We start from the raw sequence: 17,682 nt of genomic DNA, 5'->3' as shown, positions 1-17,682 counted from the left end.
GGACTTTTCATAGACAAGGCTTGTAGCTCACTGACCTGTCTGTAGTGATGGCTACAAAAAATACTGTCTTTAACGTAATAACTGTCCTCTAGAGGTTCAAAAGGACCTTTGGAAGGCCCTTTAAAACCACTGATAAATCCCAAGGAGAAAATGTATGGTTTATAAACTGGCAGTTTTCTAGAAAGAGCCTTTAGAAACCTCACTATCAAAGGAGAGGAAGACAAGGGGATACCTGAAAAAGCAGAAGAAAATCCAGGACTGCTGGAATTGACAGGCTATCAAACTTAGAGATGGGACAACCAAAGATGGAAAGTTTTCCAGTATTTCAAGTAGATCTTCCTAGTACCTTCTTTACGGCTACCAGTCAATGCAGAGGCCACCTTGTCAGATACTCCCAATCTTTTGAGTAAGGCTAATTCAGGATCCAGACAGAGATTTAATCTGTCTGGATGTGGATGCCACAGGTTGCCTTGCAGCAGTAGATCTGGCCTGTGAGGAAGTTTCTAAGGGTCTTCCGATGCTAACCTCCTGAGAGCTGAAAACCAACTCCTTCTTGGCCAACAAGGTGCAATCAAAATCATCCGATTTTGACAACCTCTCCATTTGCTGATGACTGCCAAAATCAAATTGAGAGGAGGAAATGCATACAGAAGAAAAAAGTTCCACTCTTGAATGAATGCATTCACCCCCAGGCTTTGCTCTCTTGGATTGAGGGAGAAGAAACTCTGAATCTGGGCATTGTCTTCTGTTGCGAACAGATCGATTGACCGTGTTCCCCATCGTTTTGTGATGTCCACGAACACCTCTCTGTGTAGAGACCACTCTGATGACAGAATCCTGCTTCTGCTCAGTTTGTCTGCCTCTATATTGAGTGTTCCCTTGAGATGAACAGCTCTCAAGGATAACACATTCTTTTTTGCCCAGGACAAGATCTCCTCCGCTTCTTCCTGCAACAGGAATCTCGTGCCTCCCTGGTTGTTGACAAACGCCACTGCCGTAATGTTGTCCGACTGGATCAGAACATTGGATTGTGCCAGTATTGATTGTGCCTGAACTAAGGCCAGTTTTACTGCCCTTAATTCCCTCCAATTGGATGACCTCTGAGACTCCAGCTTTGTCTACTTCCCCTGAATGGCTCGGTGAGCTATATGAGCTCCCCAGCCCCAAGCGCTTGCATCCGTAGTCATTACTTTGTCTACAGGCTCTTTCCAAGGCCTTCCCCTCACAAAGTTGGATTCCTCTAACCTCCATTGCAGAGACAACACAATAGTTTGAGGAAATGTGACTTTTAAATCTAATGTTTGCGGACGACCGTCCCAATTTTCTAGAAGAAATCTGCAACTTCCTGATGTGTGCCAGCACCCAGGGTACTGCCACCATTGTCAATGACATTAATCCCAGCACAAACATATCACCCTTAGGGAAACCTTGTCTTCCCTCTGTAGTGATTTCACTGACAAACTTATCTTTAGAATTTTTTCTGGAGGAAGGAAAATCTGATTTACCGAATCCAAGATGCCGAGAAAGGAAGTTTTCTTATTCAGAATCAGAGAGGACTTCTCCAGGTTGATGATCCAACCTAGAGATTGGAGATGTTCCGATACCAGATTTAAATGATCCTTCAGCTGTTCTGTTGAACTTCCGAAAATTAGCAAGTTGTCTAAATACGTAATGATTAAAATCGACTGCTCTCTTAACGGAATCAATGCTTCTCCCGGAATCTTTGTGAAAACTCTTGGGGCAGAAGTGATTCCAAAGGGGAGGCAAACAAACTGGTAGTGTTTTACCATCCCATTTACCTTTACTGCAAATCTTAGAAGCTTTTGCGATTTTTGGTGAATCGGCACATGCCAATAAGCATCTTTTAGATTCAGAGATGCCATAAAGGCCCCTGGAAACAGTAGCTCCCTTACTGAAAAGATGGATTCCATCCGAAACTTTTTCTTTTTCATAGATGGATTCAGGCTTTTACGTTCACAATCAAGCGAAACTTGCCCAACGGCTTTTTTTTTACTACAAAAATAGTCAAATAGAAATCCTGCTTTTGTTCTTTAACTGGCACAGGATGAATTACGTTCTGTTTTAGCATGTTTTGCAATATACTCAAAATCTCTGGAACCAGAATGGGATCTCTTGGGGCTTTTGAGACCACAAATCTTGACGGTGGAGGAAAGGCAAACTCTATTTGGTAACCCAACTTTATTGTCTGGCGAATAAATGGGCTCTTTGACACTTTTGCCGACCTGAGAGAGAAGTATCTTAGCCTTCCCCCCCACCGCCTGACATGAGTCATTGGGATTTTGACTGGGTCTCCGGAGCTTTAGATTTAAAGCCCCCTTTCCCGGACTTGTCAAAATTTTCTCCTGCCTTTTCTCTGATCTTTAGAGGCATCTTTTTGATCACCGTTTGGCTTACGAAAAAAAAACTTTAGTTGCAACCGTTTTTTTCCTAAAATAAAAAACAAAACAAAAAAACTTTTTTATTCGATGTTCTTTCCAAAGCGGAATCCAGCTCTGGTCCAAACAACAATTCTCCTGAAAAGGTACACCACATAGCCTATTTTTGGATGAGATGTTACCATCCCATGTTTTAAGCCACAAAGCTCTACGAGAAACATTAATTAGAGCAGTGGACCTGGCTGTAAACCTAATTGCTTCAGCAGACGCATCTGCTAAATATGCAGCAGCCTTATGCTGGGAATACACGGTACGTTTATTCCCGCTGAATCGAACCGGTGATCGGGAACGCTGATAAAATCCGGCATGCCCGATCACCCGCTGGATCGATTCCCCGCTCGATACCGCGGGCAGGACACTACAAGAAAACGAGCAGAAGATAAGCGCCCGTGGGGACGAGCGGGAATCGATCCAGGCTCCCGCGGGGATGCGCCGGAATCGAGCCAGCAGGAATAACCGTACCGTGTATGCCCAGCATAAGTCAGAATAGCTATAGAATTTAACAATTGCTCAACAGGTGCACCAGCCAGTATGTTACCTTTGAGCTGATTAATCCACAGCTCCAAAGTTCTGGCCACACATGTAGAGGCAACAGCTGGCCTAAATGTAGCCGCACTAGCCTCCCAAGACCTTTTCAAATAAGCATCCACCTTTATATCAAGTGGATCTTTTAGATCCCCAAGATCCTCAAATGCCAAGTCCCCTTGTTTATTCACTTGGGAAAATGGGGCATCCAACTTGGGAAATTTATCCCACAAGGCTGAATCTTCTGCAGTAAAAGGAAACCGTCTTTTAAGCAGGAGAGAAATATAGGCAAACCCCAGCAAAAGTTCCAGCCAGGGGCACATGGCCAGACTGCCTCAGTGTCGCAGTCTCAGCCACCCAGAAGGATCCACCTGCAGCCAAGCACACAGGCTTCACCCAAAGGGGAGATGGCGACCTGCCTGGACACAGGAAAAACCAGCACTGAGGGTGGACTAACCATGTGACTTTTATAGGGGAAGTGCTGTCTCTTCCTGTGAGGAGCGACGTCTCACATTTGTCCTGAAGGATTATGGGAAAAACCAGTGGCCTCCATCATTCATAAGTGAAAGGAGTTCAAAACCACTAGGACTCCTCCTAGAGGTCCTTCCAGAAGGACAACCATCTTTACAACAATCCACCAATCAGGCCTGTAGTTCATGCTAGTTAGGGTTAGCCCCGCCCATTATCTTTTTTATGGGTAAGGTAAAAAAAGTTTTGTGACACTGGCCACTATCACTTTTCCTCCTTTTTCTGTAAAGTAGAGTGACCAGACAGAAGCCACTCCTTGGTAAAAAGGCACATGGTAGCCTGCTTGGAGCTTGCCAAAAGGCACCTGAAGGACTCTCAGACCATGAGAAACAAAATTTTGTGGTCTGTTGAGACCAAAATTGAACTCTTTAGTGTGAATGCCAGGTGTCCCGTTTTGATGAAACTGCCAGGCCCGGATTTACCTCAAAGGAGCCTATAGGCACAGATGTCCTGGCACCCTACACTCCGCCCTCCATGAACCTACAAATCCCGCCGCACCACACCGCAAGTGTGCTGTCTAGCCCAGCTGTCACTCATCCCTTACTTCCCCTGCCTGTCATAGGTACCTACAGGTGCCTCTTGTCATTAGGTAGCCAGAAATACCCTTAATATTAAGTAGCGAGAGGTGCCCCCAAGTATTAGGTAGCTAGAAGCAAATCAGTATAAGGTAGTTACTGTTGCCCCTGACTAAAGGGAGATATTGTCAGTGGAATGCGGAGAGCAGAGTGAGTAACCTCTCATTTACACTCTCATCAGCACTCTGCATGGGGTGCAGGGAGGAAAGCGCTCGGGGAGGGAAGTGAGCCGCCTTTCCATCAAGAGGCGCCTGTAGGCACGTGCCTACAGTGCCTTATGGTAAATCCGGCCCTGGAAACTGCTGTGAATGCACTGCTCATCACCAGGCCAATACAATCCCTACAGTAAAGCATGGTGGTGGCAGCGTCAGGAACTGGGAGGAGAGGACTTCAGCAATGTACAGAGACATCCTGGATAAAAATCTGATCCAGAGCGCACTTGAACTCAGACTCGGGTGACAGTTCATCTTTCAGCAGGACAATGACCCTAAGCACACAGCCAAGATATCAAAGGAGTGGCTTCAGGACAGCTCTGTGAACGTCATTGAGTGGCCCAGCAAGAGCCCAGCACCGCATGTGACTTCTCATTTTTTTTTTTAACTTTTAATAAATTAACCAAAACTTCAAGTAAACTTTTTTCATGTTGTCCTTATGGGGTGTTGTATGTAAAATTCTAAGGAAAAAAAAAAAAAAAAAAAAAAAAAAAGAATTTAATCCATTTTGAAATAAGGCTGTAACCTAAAATGTGGAGAAAGTGATGCGCTGTGAATACTTTCTGGAAGCCCTTTATATACGTCACATCTCATTTTTCTGCATTGCGCCAATCCAAAATGTTACTGTGACACTTCCCATCTAGAATAAAGTAGAGAATACCCCAAGAGGAAATGTGCTAGCCCAAATCCTGCCAGAGCTGTAAGATTTTCATCACCTCCTGTGACTGCAACAACAACAACAAAAATATACTTTTAATTTTAGTCTGCAAATTTGTATACAAAACCGTGGTTCACAATACAATTAAAACTTAAAACCAATACTTGGCATGCGTGCTGTTACTTCCTATATTCCCACAGTCCCTGTGAGGGTATACCACCGTATCGGTCACCCAGCCGCAGCCTATGCAAATCGATCGGTCACCCAATCACAATTGGACATGAGTGGGCCCACCACCCGTCGCACACCACGAGGCCTCCACACTCATGCTATACAGTGCACCGTATCTTTAAAGATGGCCGGCTGAGCTTCTTATCAATGTCCTTCTCCTCAGAGATAATATAATTAATGCACAGCAATCTTCTGGGGGGTATGGCTACTACTGTCCGTTGTTAACAGCATTCTTCCACAACACAGATCTCTATGCCAGATAATATATCCTCCTGCAACAATATGATATGATAAACAGGACTTTCAATACTTTGGAACACTCAGCCGATCGTCTCACTATTCTTCCGCCCATGCAGGGCTGCACATATCACAGCTTGTCTCATGTGTATGATAGATACTCACAACCCTCCCGCAGTGTTGCGCTCTTCTGAGGGAGCTTTACCCAGGGCTCCTAGCATTAATTGATGCCCGATGCTATACATGCATCACCTCGCAGCGGTCTCCTGCTCTGGCCGCTTTCACTTTTTCCGGCGGAGGTTCATGGCGTGGCCCGGCGTCCCGGGTTAGAGAGCGCTCACGTCTGCCAACCTGGCCCCACCCACTGACGCGTTTCGCCCCGCCCACGGGGCTTTCTCAAAGCGAAATGGGGATGAGGTTTCCTGCAGCAATGCGACCTTATAGCCGCTCTTAGTTATGACAATACAATCAGGCTTAGTCCATAGCCACCATTTTAGTTGTGGTATTGAAGGGCAAAAACGGGTATTCATTTACTTTATATTCAATTTCTTCTTATACAAGGGCTTTTTTTTATCCCTGAGGACGATTCCTTTTCCCTCACCATCCCCACCTCAACATTTAACTCAGGAAATACACCATATTTAGATCAGAATTCAAACCTTCCGGTATTCGTGTCCCCAGACGATAGATCCAGGTTGCCTCGATTTTATAAAGGTCATTCTCAATATCACCTCCTCTGTGTGACACTTTTTGTTTTATGATCCCCTTAAAACGTAATCCCGTAGGATCTCTGTTGAGCCCCCAAAGGGCTATCTTTCTCAGCCTTTTCAATATTTTTTACATGTCCCCAATTCGGGTACCCAAACGTTTTGTTTTTCCCACATATAATAAATTGCATGGGCATTTGATACAGTAAACAACTCGTTCAGAATTACAATTTATGTTATCTCTAATGTCAAATGACCTAGTGCCCTTAGCATTTGTAAATGTCTTAGTTCTCTCAACCAGGCTACACACATTGCAATCTCAACAACTAAACATTCCAAATTTCTGGGGATATTTACTCAACCAGGTTTCCCTTTCTTTATTTATAAATTCAGATCTCACCAATTTATTTTTCAAATTTGGGGCTTTTTTTGGCTGTCATATATGGTATTTTTCCCACCAGATTTTTTATACGCTTATCTAGCGACAAAATCCCCCAATGTTTCTGCAGTATTTTCTGTAATGAATACCAGTGGGCCCCATATGTTGTGACAAACCTGAGCATTACCCGGATTCCGCACTCCACAACGAGTTTGTGGCAGAGGCCTTACAATTGGTCTTGGAATATAACTGCTTCTGTTTTGATGGACGTTTCTATCGTCAGACCAGGGGCACGTCGATGGGGGCATCCCGTGCCCCGGCCTACGCTTGTCTACATCTGGGGCTGTGGGAGAGACAGGATGTATACCCCATGGACCTCTTCCAGAGGCATGTTCGCCTGTGGCTGAGGTTCATTGATGACGTGCTCCTGGTCTGGCGAGGCACCAGTGAGCAATTGAACTGTTTCATTGAGATGTTGAGGGAAAATGAGAGAAATCTCAAATTCACCTATGATTGGAGTGGGAAGGAACTTTCTTTTCTGGATTTAAAAATTTGAAAGGAAAATGGAAGGTTGATAACTACCACCTTTAGAAAACCCACAGCAGGAAATACATTACATTATTCTAGCCACCATTTGGAGTCACAAAAAAGAGCAGTGCTGAGGGGGCAATTCCATAGACACAGGAGAATTTGTACCCTGGATGATGATTTCATAAAAGAGGGCCAAGAATAGAGTTTAACTACTTTAGCCTTCAGTCGTTTTCACTTTATGCATCCGAGCAATGTTCACCTCCCATTCATTAGCCTATAACTTTATCACTACTTATCACAATGAACTGATCTATATCTTGTTTTTTCCGCCACCAATTAGGCTTTCTTTGGGTGGTACATTTTGCTAAGAGCCACTTTACTGTAAATGCATTTTAACCGAAAGAATAAGAAAAAAACGGAAAAAAATTCATTATTTCTCAGTTTTCAGCCATTATAGTTTTAAAATAATACATGCCTCCATAATTAAAACTCACGTATTGTATTTGCCCATTTGTCCCGGTTAATACAGTTTAAATTATGTCCCTATCACAATGTTTGGCGACAATATTTTATTTGGAAATAAAGGTGCATTTTTTCCTTTTTGCATCCATCACTATTCAGCAGTTTAAAATAAAAAAATATGGAAATATTTAATCTTTACATTGATATTTAAAACGTTTCGACCCTTAGGTAAATATTTACATGTTTGTTTTTTTTAATTGTAATGTTTTTTGTTTTTTTATATTAAACATTTTATATGGGTATTTTTGGGAGGGTGGGATGTAAACAGTAATTTTTTTCAGTAATTTGTTGATTTTTATTTTTTTTTTACATTTGGTTGTAGTTTTACTTTTTGGCCACAAGATGGCAGCCATGAGTTTGTTTACATGACGTCACTCTAAGCATAACATGTACGCTTAGAGGGACGCATGGGGATGCTAGAGCCAGAAAAAGCGAAGCTTCCGAGAGAAGCTGTTGCTTTTTCTGCGGGGGAGAGGAATCAGTGATCGGGCACCATAGCCCGATTCACTGATTGCCTGGCTAACAAACCGCGGGCCGGGAGCACGCATGCACGCGATCGGCGGCGGGAGTGCGCGCACATGGCCTCCTGGACGTAGCTAGAACGTCCAGGAGGCGAAAGTAGTTAAGATTGATTGAGAGAGGATACCCGAGGATTTGGTGGAACAGAAATTCCAGAGAATGGTGGAGAAAAATAGGAAGGAACTTCGAACAGGTCGATCACCACGTAAAAAAACAGAGGGAGGGGCTGAGAGGGGCAACCCTATTAGGTTTGTCACAACATATGGGGCCCACTGGTATTCATTACAGAAAATACTACAGAAACATTGGGGGATTTTGTCGCTAGATAAGCGTATAAAAAAATCTGGTGGGAGAAAGACCATATATGACAGCCAAAAAAGCACCAAATTTGAAAAATAAATTGGTGAGATCTGAATTTATAAATAAAGAAAGGGAAACCTGGTTGAGTAAATATTCCCAGAAATTTGGAATGTTTAGTTGTGGAGATTGCAATGTGTGTAGCCTGGTTGAAAGAACTAAGACATTTACAAATGCTAAGGGCACTAGGCCATTTAACATTAGAGATAACAAATCGTAATTCTGAACGAGTTGTTTACTGTATCAAATGCCCATGCAATTTATTATATGTGGGAAAAACAAAACAACGTTTGGGTAACCGAATTGGGAAACATGTAAAAAATATTGAAAAGGCTGAGAAAGATAGCCCTTTGGGGACTAATTTTGCTCGCTATCACAACAGAGATCCTACGGGATTACGTTTTAAGGGGATCATAAAACAAAAAGTGTCACACAGAGGAGGTGATATTGAGAATGACCTTTATAAAATAGAGGCAACCTGGATCTATCGCCTGGGGACACGAATACCGGAAGGTTTGAATTCTGATCTAAATATGGTGTATTTCCGGAGTTAAATGTTGAGGGGGGATGGTGAAGGAAAAGAAATCGTCCTCAGGGATAAAAAAAAGCCCTTGTATAAGAAATTAAATATAAAGTAAATGAATACCTGTTTTTGCCCTTCAATACCACAACAAAAATGGTGGCTATGGACTAAGCCTGATTGTATTGTCATAACTAAGAGCGGCTATAAGGTTGCATTGCTGCAGGAAACCTCATCCCCATTTCGCTTTGAGAAAGCCCCGTGGGTGGGGTGAAACGAGTCAGTGGGCGGGGCCAGGTTGGCAGACGTGAGCGCTCACTAACCCGAGATGCCGGGCCACGCCATGAACTTCCGCCGGAGAAAGTGAAAGCGGCCAGAGCAGGAGACGCTGCGAGGTGATGCATCTATAGCATCGGGAATCCATTAATGCTAGGAGCCCTGGGTAAAGCTCCCTCAGAAGAGCGCAACACTGCGGGAGGGTTGTGAGTATCTATCATACACATGAGACAAGCTGTGATATGTGCAGCCCTGCATGGGCGGAAGAATAGTGAGACGATCGGCTGAGTGTTCCAAAGTATTGAAAGTCCTGTTTATCATATTGTTACAGGAGGATAGATTATCTGGCATAGAGAAGGATTGCTGTGCATTAATTCTATTATCTCTGAGGAAAAGGACATTGATAAGGAGCTCAGCCGGCCATCTTTAAAGATACAGTGCACTGAATAGCATGAGTGTGGAGGCCTCGTGGTGCGCGACGGGTGGTGGGCCCACTCATGTCCAATTGTGATTGGGTGACCGATCGATTTGCATAGGCTGCGGCTGGGTGATCGATACGGTGGTATACCCTCACAGGGACTGTGGGAATATAGGAAGTAACAGCACGCATGCCAAGTATTGGTTTTAAAAGTTTTAATTGTATTGTAAACCACGGTTTTGTATACTATTTTGCAGTCTAAAATTAAAACTATATTTAACCACTTCACCACTGAGGGGTTTTACCCCTTGAACACCAGAGCAATTTTCACCTTTCAGCGCTCCTTCCATTAATTTGTCTATAACTATTATTACTTATCGCAAAGAAATTAACTATCTCTTGTTTTTTTCGCCACCAATTAGGCTTTCTTTAGGTGGGACATTATGCCAAGAATTATTTTATTATAACTGTTTTAATGGGAAAATAGGAAAAAATTATTATTTTTCAGTTTTCGGCCATTAGTTTTTAAATAATGCATGCTACTGTAATTAAAACCCATGACATGTATTTGCCCATTTGTCCCGGTTATAAAACCGTTTAAATTATGTCCCTATCACAATGTTCGGCGCCAATATTTTATTTGGAAATAAAGGTGCATTTTTTTTCAGTTTTGCATCCATCCCTAATTACAAGCCCGTAGTTTATAAAGTAACAGTGTTATACCCTCTTGACAAATATTTAAAAAGTTCAGTCCCTAAGGTAACTATTTATGTATTTTTATATGTATTTTTTTTTTTTTTTTTTTTTTTTAAATTACAAAAAAAAAAAAAAAATTGGGGAGTGTGGGCGGTAATGAGTTAATTTATTGTGTAAAACTAATGTATTTGTATATGTAAAATGCTTTAGGGTGTAGTTTTACTATTTGGCCACAAGATGGCCACAGTGAGTTTGTGTTCATGCGACCTGTAAGCGTCCGGAAGGACGCTTACAGGAAGCACTATGAGGCTGGGAAAATCACAATGATCGCGCTGTTTCTCATAGAAGCAGCAGATCATTGCGGGGGCTTAGATCAACGAACAAGAATGGATTTTCCCGTTCATTGATCTCCCGGCAAGCGGGCGGCGGCGTGCACGAGCGGCGGGAGCGCGGACAGCGACGGTAGCGCGGGAGGTACGGTTTTCTCTGTTCTTTGGTTTTATAAGGGTGGAAAAAGGGACGGAGAAATTCGTACCGCAGGGAGTAAAGTGGTTAAGCACATGTAGACAATCTGGTTTTTCTAAAGTTGGAAATAGTATTTATGTTACCAGTGTGTCTCCTCTTAGGCCTCGTTCACATCTACTGCGCTGAAAAACGCGTTAAAGCGCATGGTAAAAAACGCATGCGCTTGTGCACGCTTTAGTCTGCGTTTCTGTGCGTTGCGCTGCGCTTCTTTAAAGCACGTTTTGCTTACTGTAGCAGCAGCAGTTGTCAATAAAACTTTGTTTTTGTATGTAAATGTATTTTTTTCTCCAATTAGGGGTAAAAAACGCATGCGCTTCTATGCGCTTGTACGCGCTTCTATGCGCTAAAAAAGCGGACCCATTCACTTGCATTGCTGTGCGCTTTCCAGCTCAACGCACAGAAATGCCTGCAACACTACGTTTCTGTAACGCTGCTCAGCGCAGCGCATAGATGTGAACCAGCTACATTTAGTTACATGGAAAAATCAATACCTTGCTGATCGCACAGGGCAGTGCGCTGTGGAAAGCGCACAGAAACGGCCCTGATGTGAACGAGGCCTTAGGAGTGGTGCTAATTTTGAAACATGTAGCCGCCAAAGTAGGTGTGATTATAAGGAACAACAAAATTATATTTTATTTTACGCTAGGAGAATATTTTATGAGAACAGTCCTTTCAAGCATTTTAGCACATTATTTTTGTTTGAAAGTCTAATCCCAGATATACAGCAATGCAAGTGGCTTAATTATTGCAAATACCTTCTGCTTTAAGACGGCAAGATTACAAATTACTTTCATCTTCTATAACACTCTTACTTACTTGGAAGGGAGCTAATCCATAATTCAGGAGAACTAAAAAACTCCACACCTCCTGGTGTCTGGGGTACTTCCATGTCCTGTGGCTCTGACTTTGGCCAGCTGGGCTCTGGAGTACAACTCCCTAGGCTTGCTGGTGCCATGGGTGAATCTGGGAAAAAAATATTTTTTTACATTCAAATATACTTCAAAAACATTTCTGGAACATGCACACCAAATCTGAGAGAGTGGAAATCATGGATCCCAGTTGGTATACCCTCAAATGTGGGACCAAGCTAAAGCTGAACTTTCATCCATGACTGTATTTCCTATACTTCCTCTTTGACCATTATCTTTTTTTCTTCCTGCATCTAATTAATACACACACTTATTTAACTTAAAGAGAACCAGAGACGAAGCACCCTCATGTATATTACATTTATCAGTGAGAACATGACAGTAAACACCTACCCTGCTTTCGGTTTCATTCTTCTCTGCTTAATCTGTCTGTTATCAGCTGTGATAAAAATCCCTGAACGAGCATTCAGTCTAGGTCTGACCTGGAATCATTATAGTCAGAGTCAGTCTTCTGTGGAGTCTTTTCAAGCCCAAGCCTGCCCCCCCCCCCCCGGCTCAGCTTTCCTGCTTTGCATACTCAGAGCTCATGACATGGGAGGGGCTGCTCCTGCAGAAAGAAGCTCTGAAACCGACAAGTGTGGCTGTGTGATCTGTGTGCACTGTGCAGCCAGTCATCATTATTATCTACTGTATGCAGTTTCATTTCTATGAGAGACACTTCCTACAGGCAGCCACACAGCATGCCAGAATAATAATAATAGTAGTAATAATAATAATAAAGTTGAAAGCACACAGATGAAAGCCTGGAGCAGCAGCCCTGCTTGACTATAGTTTCGTTGTCTGGACAGCACATCCAGAACAACTCATAACCTGGAAGCAGAAGGGATATGAGCCGGCGGCCATATTGGATTTTTCCTGGAGCATTTATTCTTTACAAGCTATCGACTGATATGTTTATTTAGTGTGAATCGTTCATCTCTGGGTCCCTATAAAACAAGAGATAAGGATATACTTCATAGGTGGCTCTACACTGGTCGATTTTGGTTTTATCAACCAATAGATTTCATCCTTTCATTGAATCAATTATAAATCATATCAAGACAAGACAAGACAAATAACATTTATATTGCGCTTTTCTCCTTGCGGACTCAAAGCGCCAGAGCAGAGCAGAGCAGCAGCCACTAGGGCGCGCTCTATTGGCAGTAGCAGTGTAAGGGAGATTTGCCAAAGGTCTCCTACTGAATTAGTGCTGGCTTACTGAACAGGCAGAGCCGAGATTCGAACCCTGGTCTCCTGTGTCAGAGGCAGAGCCCTTAACCATTACACCATCAGCCAACTGCATCACATTTTGCAGGTTCAATTGATGCAAACCCATCAATTTTTGCCAGATAATTAAATATCGCTTGGAAGAACAGGATGGAATATTTTTGTTGACTGTTCAAGAATTACGTGCATTTCAGTTACATTTCAATCAATTCAGTGTCTCTGAACACATGTGCATCATCAGCTTGGTTAAAGTGTGTGACGTATGCGCAGTCACCCACCAATTCCTGTTCCCTTTGCGGCCGTTTACCATAAAGCCTCAGACCCTGAGGGAATCTTGAAGGCAGACAGCACTGCAGGCAAAGTAACCTTTTGAATTGGTTGGTGAGTCCACACACAGTCCAATTTCGATTGTATATACAATCGATACAATCTGGGATCTCATATAGAGAACAGGTCGCTGCCACCAATCCTCAATAAAGCATGCAAATGCGCCAAGTCTAACTCTAGCTGAATCCTGCAGGAAAACTGGTTAATTTGACAACCTTTCTAGAGATAACAAAACTAATGATATTAATATCCGTTAGGAGTATGGTAAGTTCATAGAATATTTTATTTTTTGTCACAAGTTAGCGGAAAATGACACTTTGTGAAAAAAAAACAATAAAAATCAATTTCCGCTAACTTGTGACAAAAAATGAAATCTTCTATGAACTCACCATACGACTAACGGAATACCTTGGGGTGTCTTCTTTCTATAATGGGGTCATTTGTGGTGTTCCTATACTGCCCTGGCATTTTAGGGGCCCTAAACCGTGAGGAGTAGTCTTGAAACCAAATGTCTCAAAATGACCTGTGAAATCCTAAAGGTACTCATTGGACTTTGGACCCCTTAGTGCAGTTATGGTGCAAAAAAAGTGCCACACATGTGGCATCGCCGTACTCAGGAGAAGTAGTATAATGTGTTTTGTGTTGTATTTTTACATATACCCATGCTGGGTGGGAGAAATATATCTGTAAATGACAATTTTTTTTTTTTTTTTTTTACACACAATTGTCCATTTACAGAGATATTTCTCCCACCCAGCATGGGTATGTGTAAAAATACATCGCAAAACACATTATACTACTTCTCCTGAGTATGGCGATACCACATGTGTGGCACTTTTTTACACCCTAATTGCGCTAAGGGGCCCAAAGTCCAATGAGTACCTTTATGATTTCACAGGTCATTTTGAGAAATTTGGTTTCAAGACTACTCCTCGTGGTTTAGGGCCCCTAAAATGCCAGGACAGTATAGGAACCCCACAAATGACTCAACTTTAGAAAGAAGACACCTCAAGGTATTCCGTTAGGAGTATGGTGAGTTCATAGAAGATTTTATTTTTTGTCACAAGTTAGCGGAAAATGACACTTTGTGAAAAAAAACAATTAAAATCAATTTCCGCTAACTTGTGACAAAATAAAATCTTCTATGAACTCACCATACGACTAACGGAATACCTTTGGGTGTCTTCTTTCTTAAATGGGGTCATTTGTGGGGTTCCTATACTGCCCTGGCATTTTAGGGGCCCTAAACCGTGAGGAGTAGTTTTGAAACCAAATTTCTCAAAATGACCTGTGAAATCCTAAAGGTACCCATTGGACGTTGGGCCCCTTAGCGCACCTAGGCTGCAAAAAAGTGTCACACGTGGTATTGCCGTACTCAGGAGAAATAGTATAATGTGTTTTGGGGTGTATTTTTACACATACCCATGCTGGGTGGGAGAAATTTCTCTGTAAATGGACAATTGTGTGTAAAAAAATAAAAAAAATGTAATCTGATGGGTAGCAGTGACAGGGGGTGACGGGGTGATTAATAGGTGATCAGTAGGTGATTACAAGTGAGAATATATGCAAGCAGTGCACTGGCAAGTTGATCAGAGGGGGTCTGGGGGGCTATTTGAGGGTGTGGCGGGTGATTGGGTGCCCGCAAGGGGCAGATTAGGGTCTGATCTGATGGGTAACAGTGACAGGTGGTGATAGGGTGTGATTGATGGGTGATTGATGGGTAATTAGTGGGTGTTTAGAGGAGAGAACAAATGTAAACAATGCACTTGGGAGGTGATCTGATGGCGGGTCTGCGGGCAATCGGAGGGTGTGGGTGGGTGATCAGACGCCCGCAAGGGACAGGTTAGGGTCTGATCTGATGAATAGCAGTGACGGGGTGATTGACAGGTGATTATAGGGGAGGAAATATGTATACAGTACACGGGGATCTGAGGGTGTGGAGGTGATCAGGAGCCCCCAGGGGGCAGTTAAGGGCTTAATCTAAAAAATAGCATTGACAGATAGTGACAGGGAGTGATTGATGGGTGATTAGGGGGGTGATTGGGTGCAAACAGGTGTCTGAGGGGCTGGGCAGGGGTGGTCTGAGGGGTGCTGTGGGCGATCACAGGGCGGAGGGGGGGGAAGGATCAGTGTGTTTGGGTGCAGACTAGGGTGGCTGCAGCCTGCCCTGGTGGTCCCTCGATCACTGGAACCACCAGGGCAGGAGGCAGCCTGTATAATACGCTTTGTATACATTACAAAGCGTATTATAAGCTTTCATTGCGGCAGATCGGGGGTTAACGCTTCTGAGCGGCCGGTGGGTTGACGTTGCGGGTAGGCGGAGCCTATTGCCAGCGGATGCATGCGCATCACTGTACGCGATCCCCGGCCCGGAAGAGACCCAGGACCCGATGCCAATGTGCGTTACGTGGTCCTGGGCATGCCACTTTGCCGCCGCCAATATACAGTGGGCGGTCGGCAAGTGGTTAAAGGGGTACTCCAGATCATATCTTGTGCACATTTTCATGTGCTTGCTGCAATGGCTTTCGCGAAATCGTGACAAAGTGTACCTGAATTTAGGGGGAAACAAAAAAAGTTCCAACTGTAAATAGAAACCTTTGGATAGTCCAGAGGCTTCTCTGGTCTTCCTACACCCCTCAGTCAGGACCATTTTTCTTCAATATTCGTCATTTATGTTGAATATTCCTTGCAGCCACATTCTCCCTCCATTTACAAGCACATCCACAGTGTGCCGGCAAAGTACAGCCCGCGCCTGGGAAGCAGTACAGAGCTGCTCGTGCATGCCTTTTTCTTCAGTGCCAGAGCGGCTCCGTGCCAATGTGCAGGCGCAAACCCTGTGGGAGCCTGTACAGTGAGGCCATGCATGTAACATGGAGGGGAGCCAGGCCGAAAAGAAGAAGAGGGTCCAAGCCAGCAGCGGAGGGTTTGTGAAGGATTGGGAAAGGCCCCTGGATGCTCCCTCTACAGTGGTAAATATCTACTTTTTTTTTTTTTTTTTTGCTTGGCATCAGATTTCATTTAAAAAGATACATGGAGGTGACACACCATACAAAAATCTTTTACCTAGGTCTAAGCAGCTTGCTAACTAGTTGAAGAATGCGTCCTCCGATTCCCCCCACACGCCTTTGTTTAATTGAAAAAAAATCTCCCTACTAGGTCTCCACACAGCCGGTTGGGACCTTTGATCCAGAAGTACTGCTTTTCGTGCATGCACAGTTAGTTCCTTTCTAACGTCCAGCGCCTGCTCAGTAGGTTCAATATGCATCAGCAGCCACGCTCCTGACGGCCTCCTCCTCACAGCTCATATGATCACAGCACTTAGAGCAGTGCATGAGAAGACGCATCCACAGTGCCAGCGCTGGAATGAGGAAAAAAGACCAAAATTACTTTTGGTAATGTCTTTTCCAGGAGTCGGAAGGACAGCAACCCTGAGACTTGTCTCCCTCCATATAAATTGGATAGGAAGCTAGAACAATTGAACATGCATAAGGCAGGCAGGATATATAAGCAACCTATACACAAACCTCTTCAGTAGTAAAAAAAGATTAGTCCACAACAAATAATGCTTAACAAATAATTTTATTAATATACAAGGGTGGGTTTAATAGGGTGCTGTCCTTCCGAATCATGGAAAAGACATTACCGTAATTTTGGTCTTTCCCAGGACGTACTCAGGACAGCAACCCTGAGACGATAAACACGATACATCATTTAAGGAGGGATAACTGCCTGCAATACATTCCTACCAAATACTAAATCTGAACTGCCAAAAACATCTAGTCTATAATGTTTGACAAATGTATTATGACTAGACCAAGTAGCTGCTTTGCATATTTGTTCTATGGATGCCCCAGCCCTTTCTGCCCAGGAAGTTGAGATTGCTCTAGTACAGTGGTGGCGAACCTATAGCACGCGTGCCTGGGGCGGCACGCAGAGCTGTCTCTGTGGGCACGCGTGCCGTGTCTCATCACCGCTGACAATCTGGCCGTATGCCAGGGGGACCTACCCCACAGCAGCCCATCCACCTACCCCACAGCAGCTCAGGGAGCCCACCCTCCCACACACCTACCCCACAGCAGCCCTTGAAGACCATCCACCTATCCCACAGCAAACCACCCTCCCACCCACCCCACTGCAGCCCACCCCACTGCAGCCCATGAAGACCACCCTCTCACCCACCTATCCCAAAGCAGACCACCCTACCGCCCACCTACCCCACTGCAGCCCAAACTCCCCCCAACCTACTGCACTGCAGCCCAAGGAGCCCACCCTCTCACCCCACAGCAGCCCATGGAGCCACCCTCCCACAGCAGCCCATGGAGTAACCCTGAAGTATCTTGCCAGCTAC

The 17,682-nt window shown here is 44.0% G+C and overlaps 1 protein-coding gene across 3 annotated transcripts in view; it reads right to left on the bottom strand.

Annotated features, from left to right (window-relative positions):
* The window catches only part of IRF6 (interferon regulatory factor 6), a 106,243-nt gene that overhangs the window by 17,301 nt on the left and 71,260 nt on the right, over nucleotides 1-17,682 (bottom strand). For all 3 annotated transcript variants that reach the window (XM_068269755.1, XM_068269754.1, XM_068269756.1), the window contains one exon: nucleotides 11,689-11,835. In XM_068269755.1, coding sequence (XP_068125856.1) covers nucleotides 11,689-11,835 — 147 coding nt within the window. The remainder of the gene's footprint in view (nucleotides 1-11,688; nucleotides 11,836-17,682) is intronic.

This window comes from Hyperolius riggenbachi, chromosome 2 (genome assembly GCF_040937935.1).
Source record: "Hyperolius riggenbachi isolate aHypRig1 chromosome 2, aHypRig1.pri, whole genome shotgun sequence".
NCBI lineage: Eukaryota > Metazoa > Chordata > Amphibia > Anura > Hyperoliidae > Hyperolius > Hyperolius riggenbachi.
Note: the sequence above shows the minus strand (reverse complement) of the source record. Positions and strands in the feature narration are given on the sequence as shown.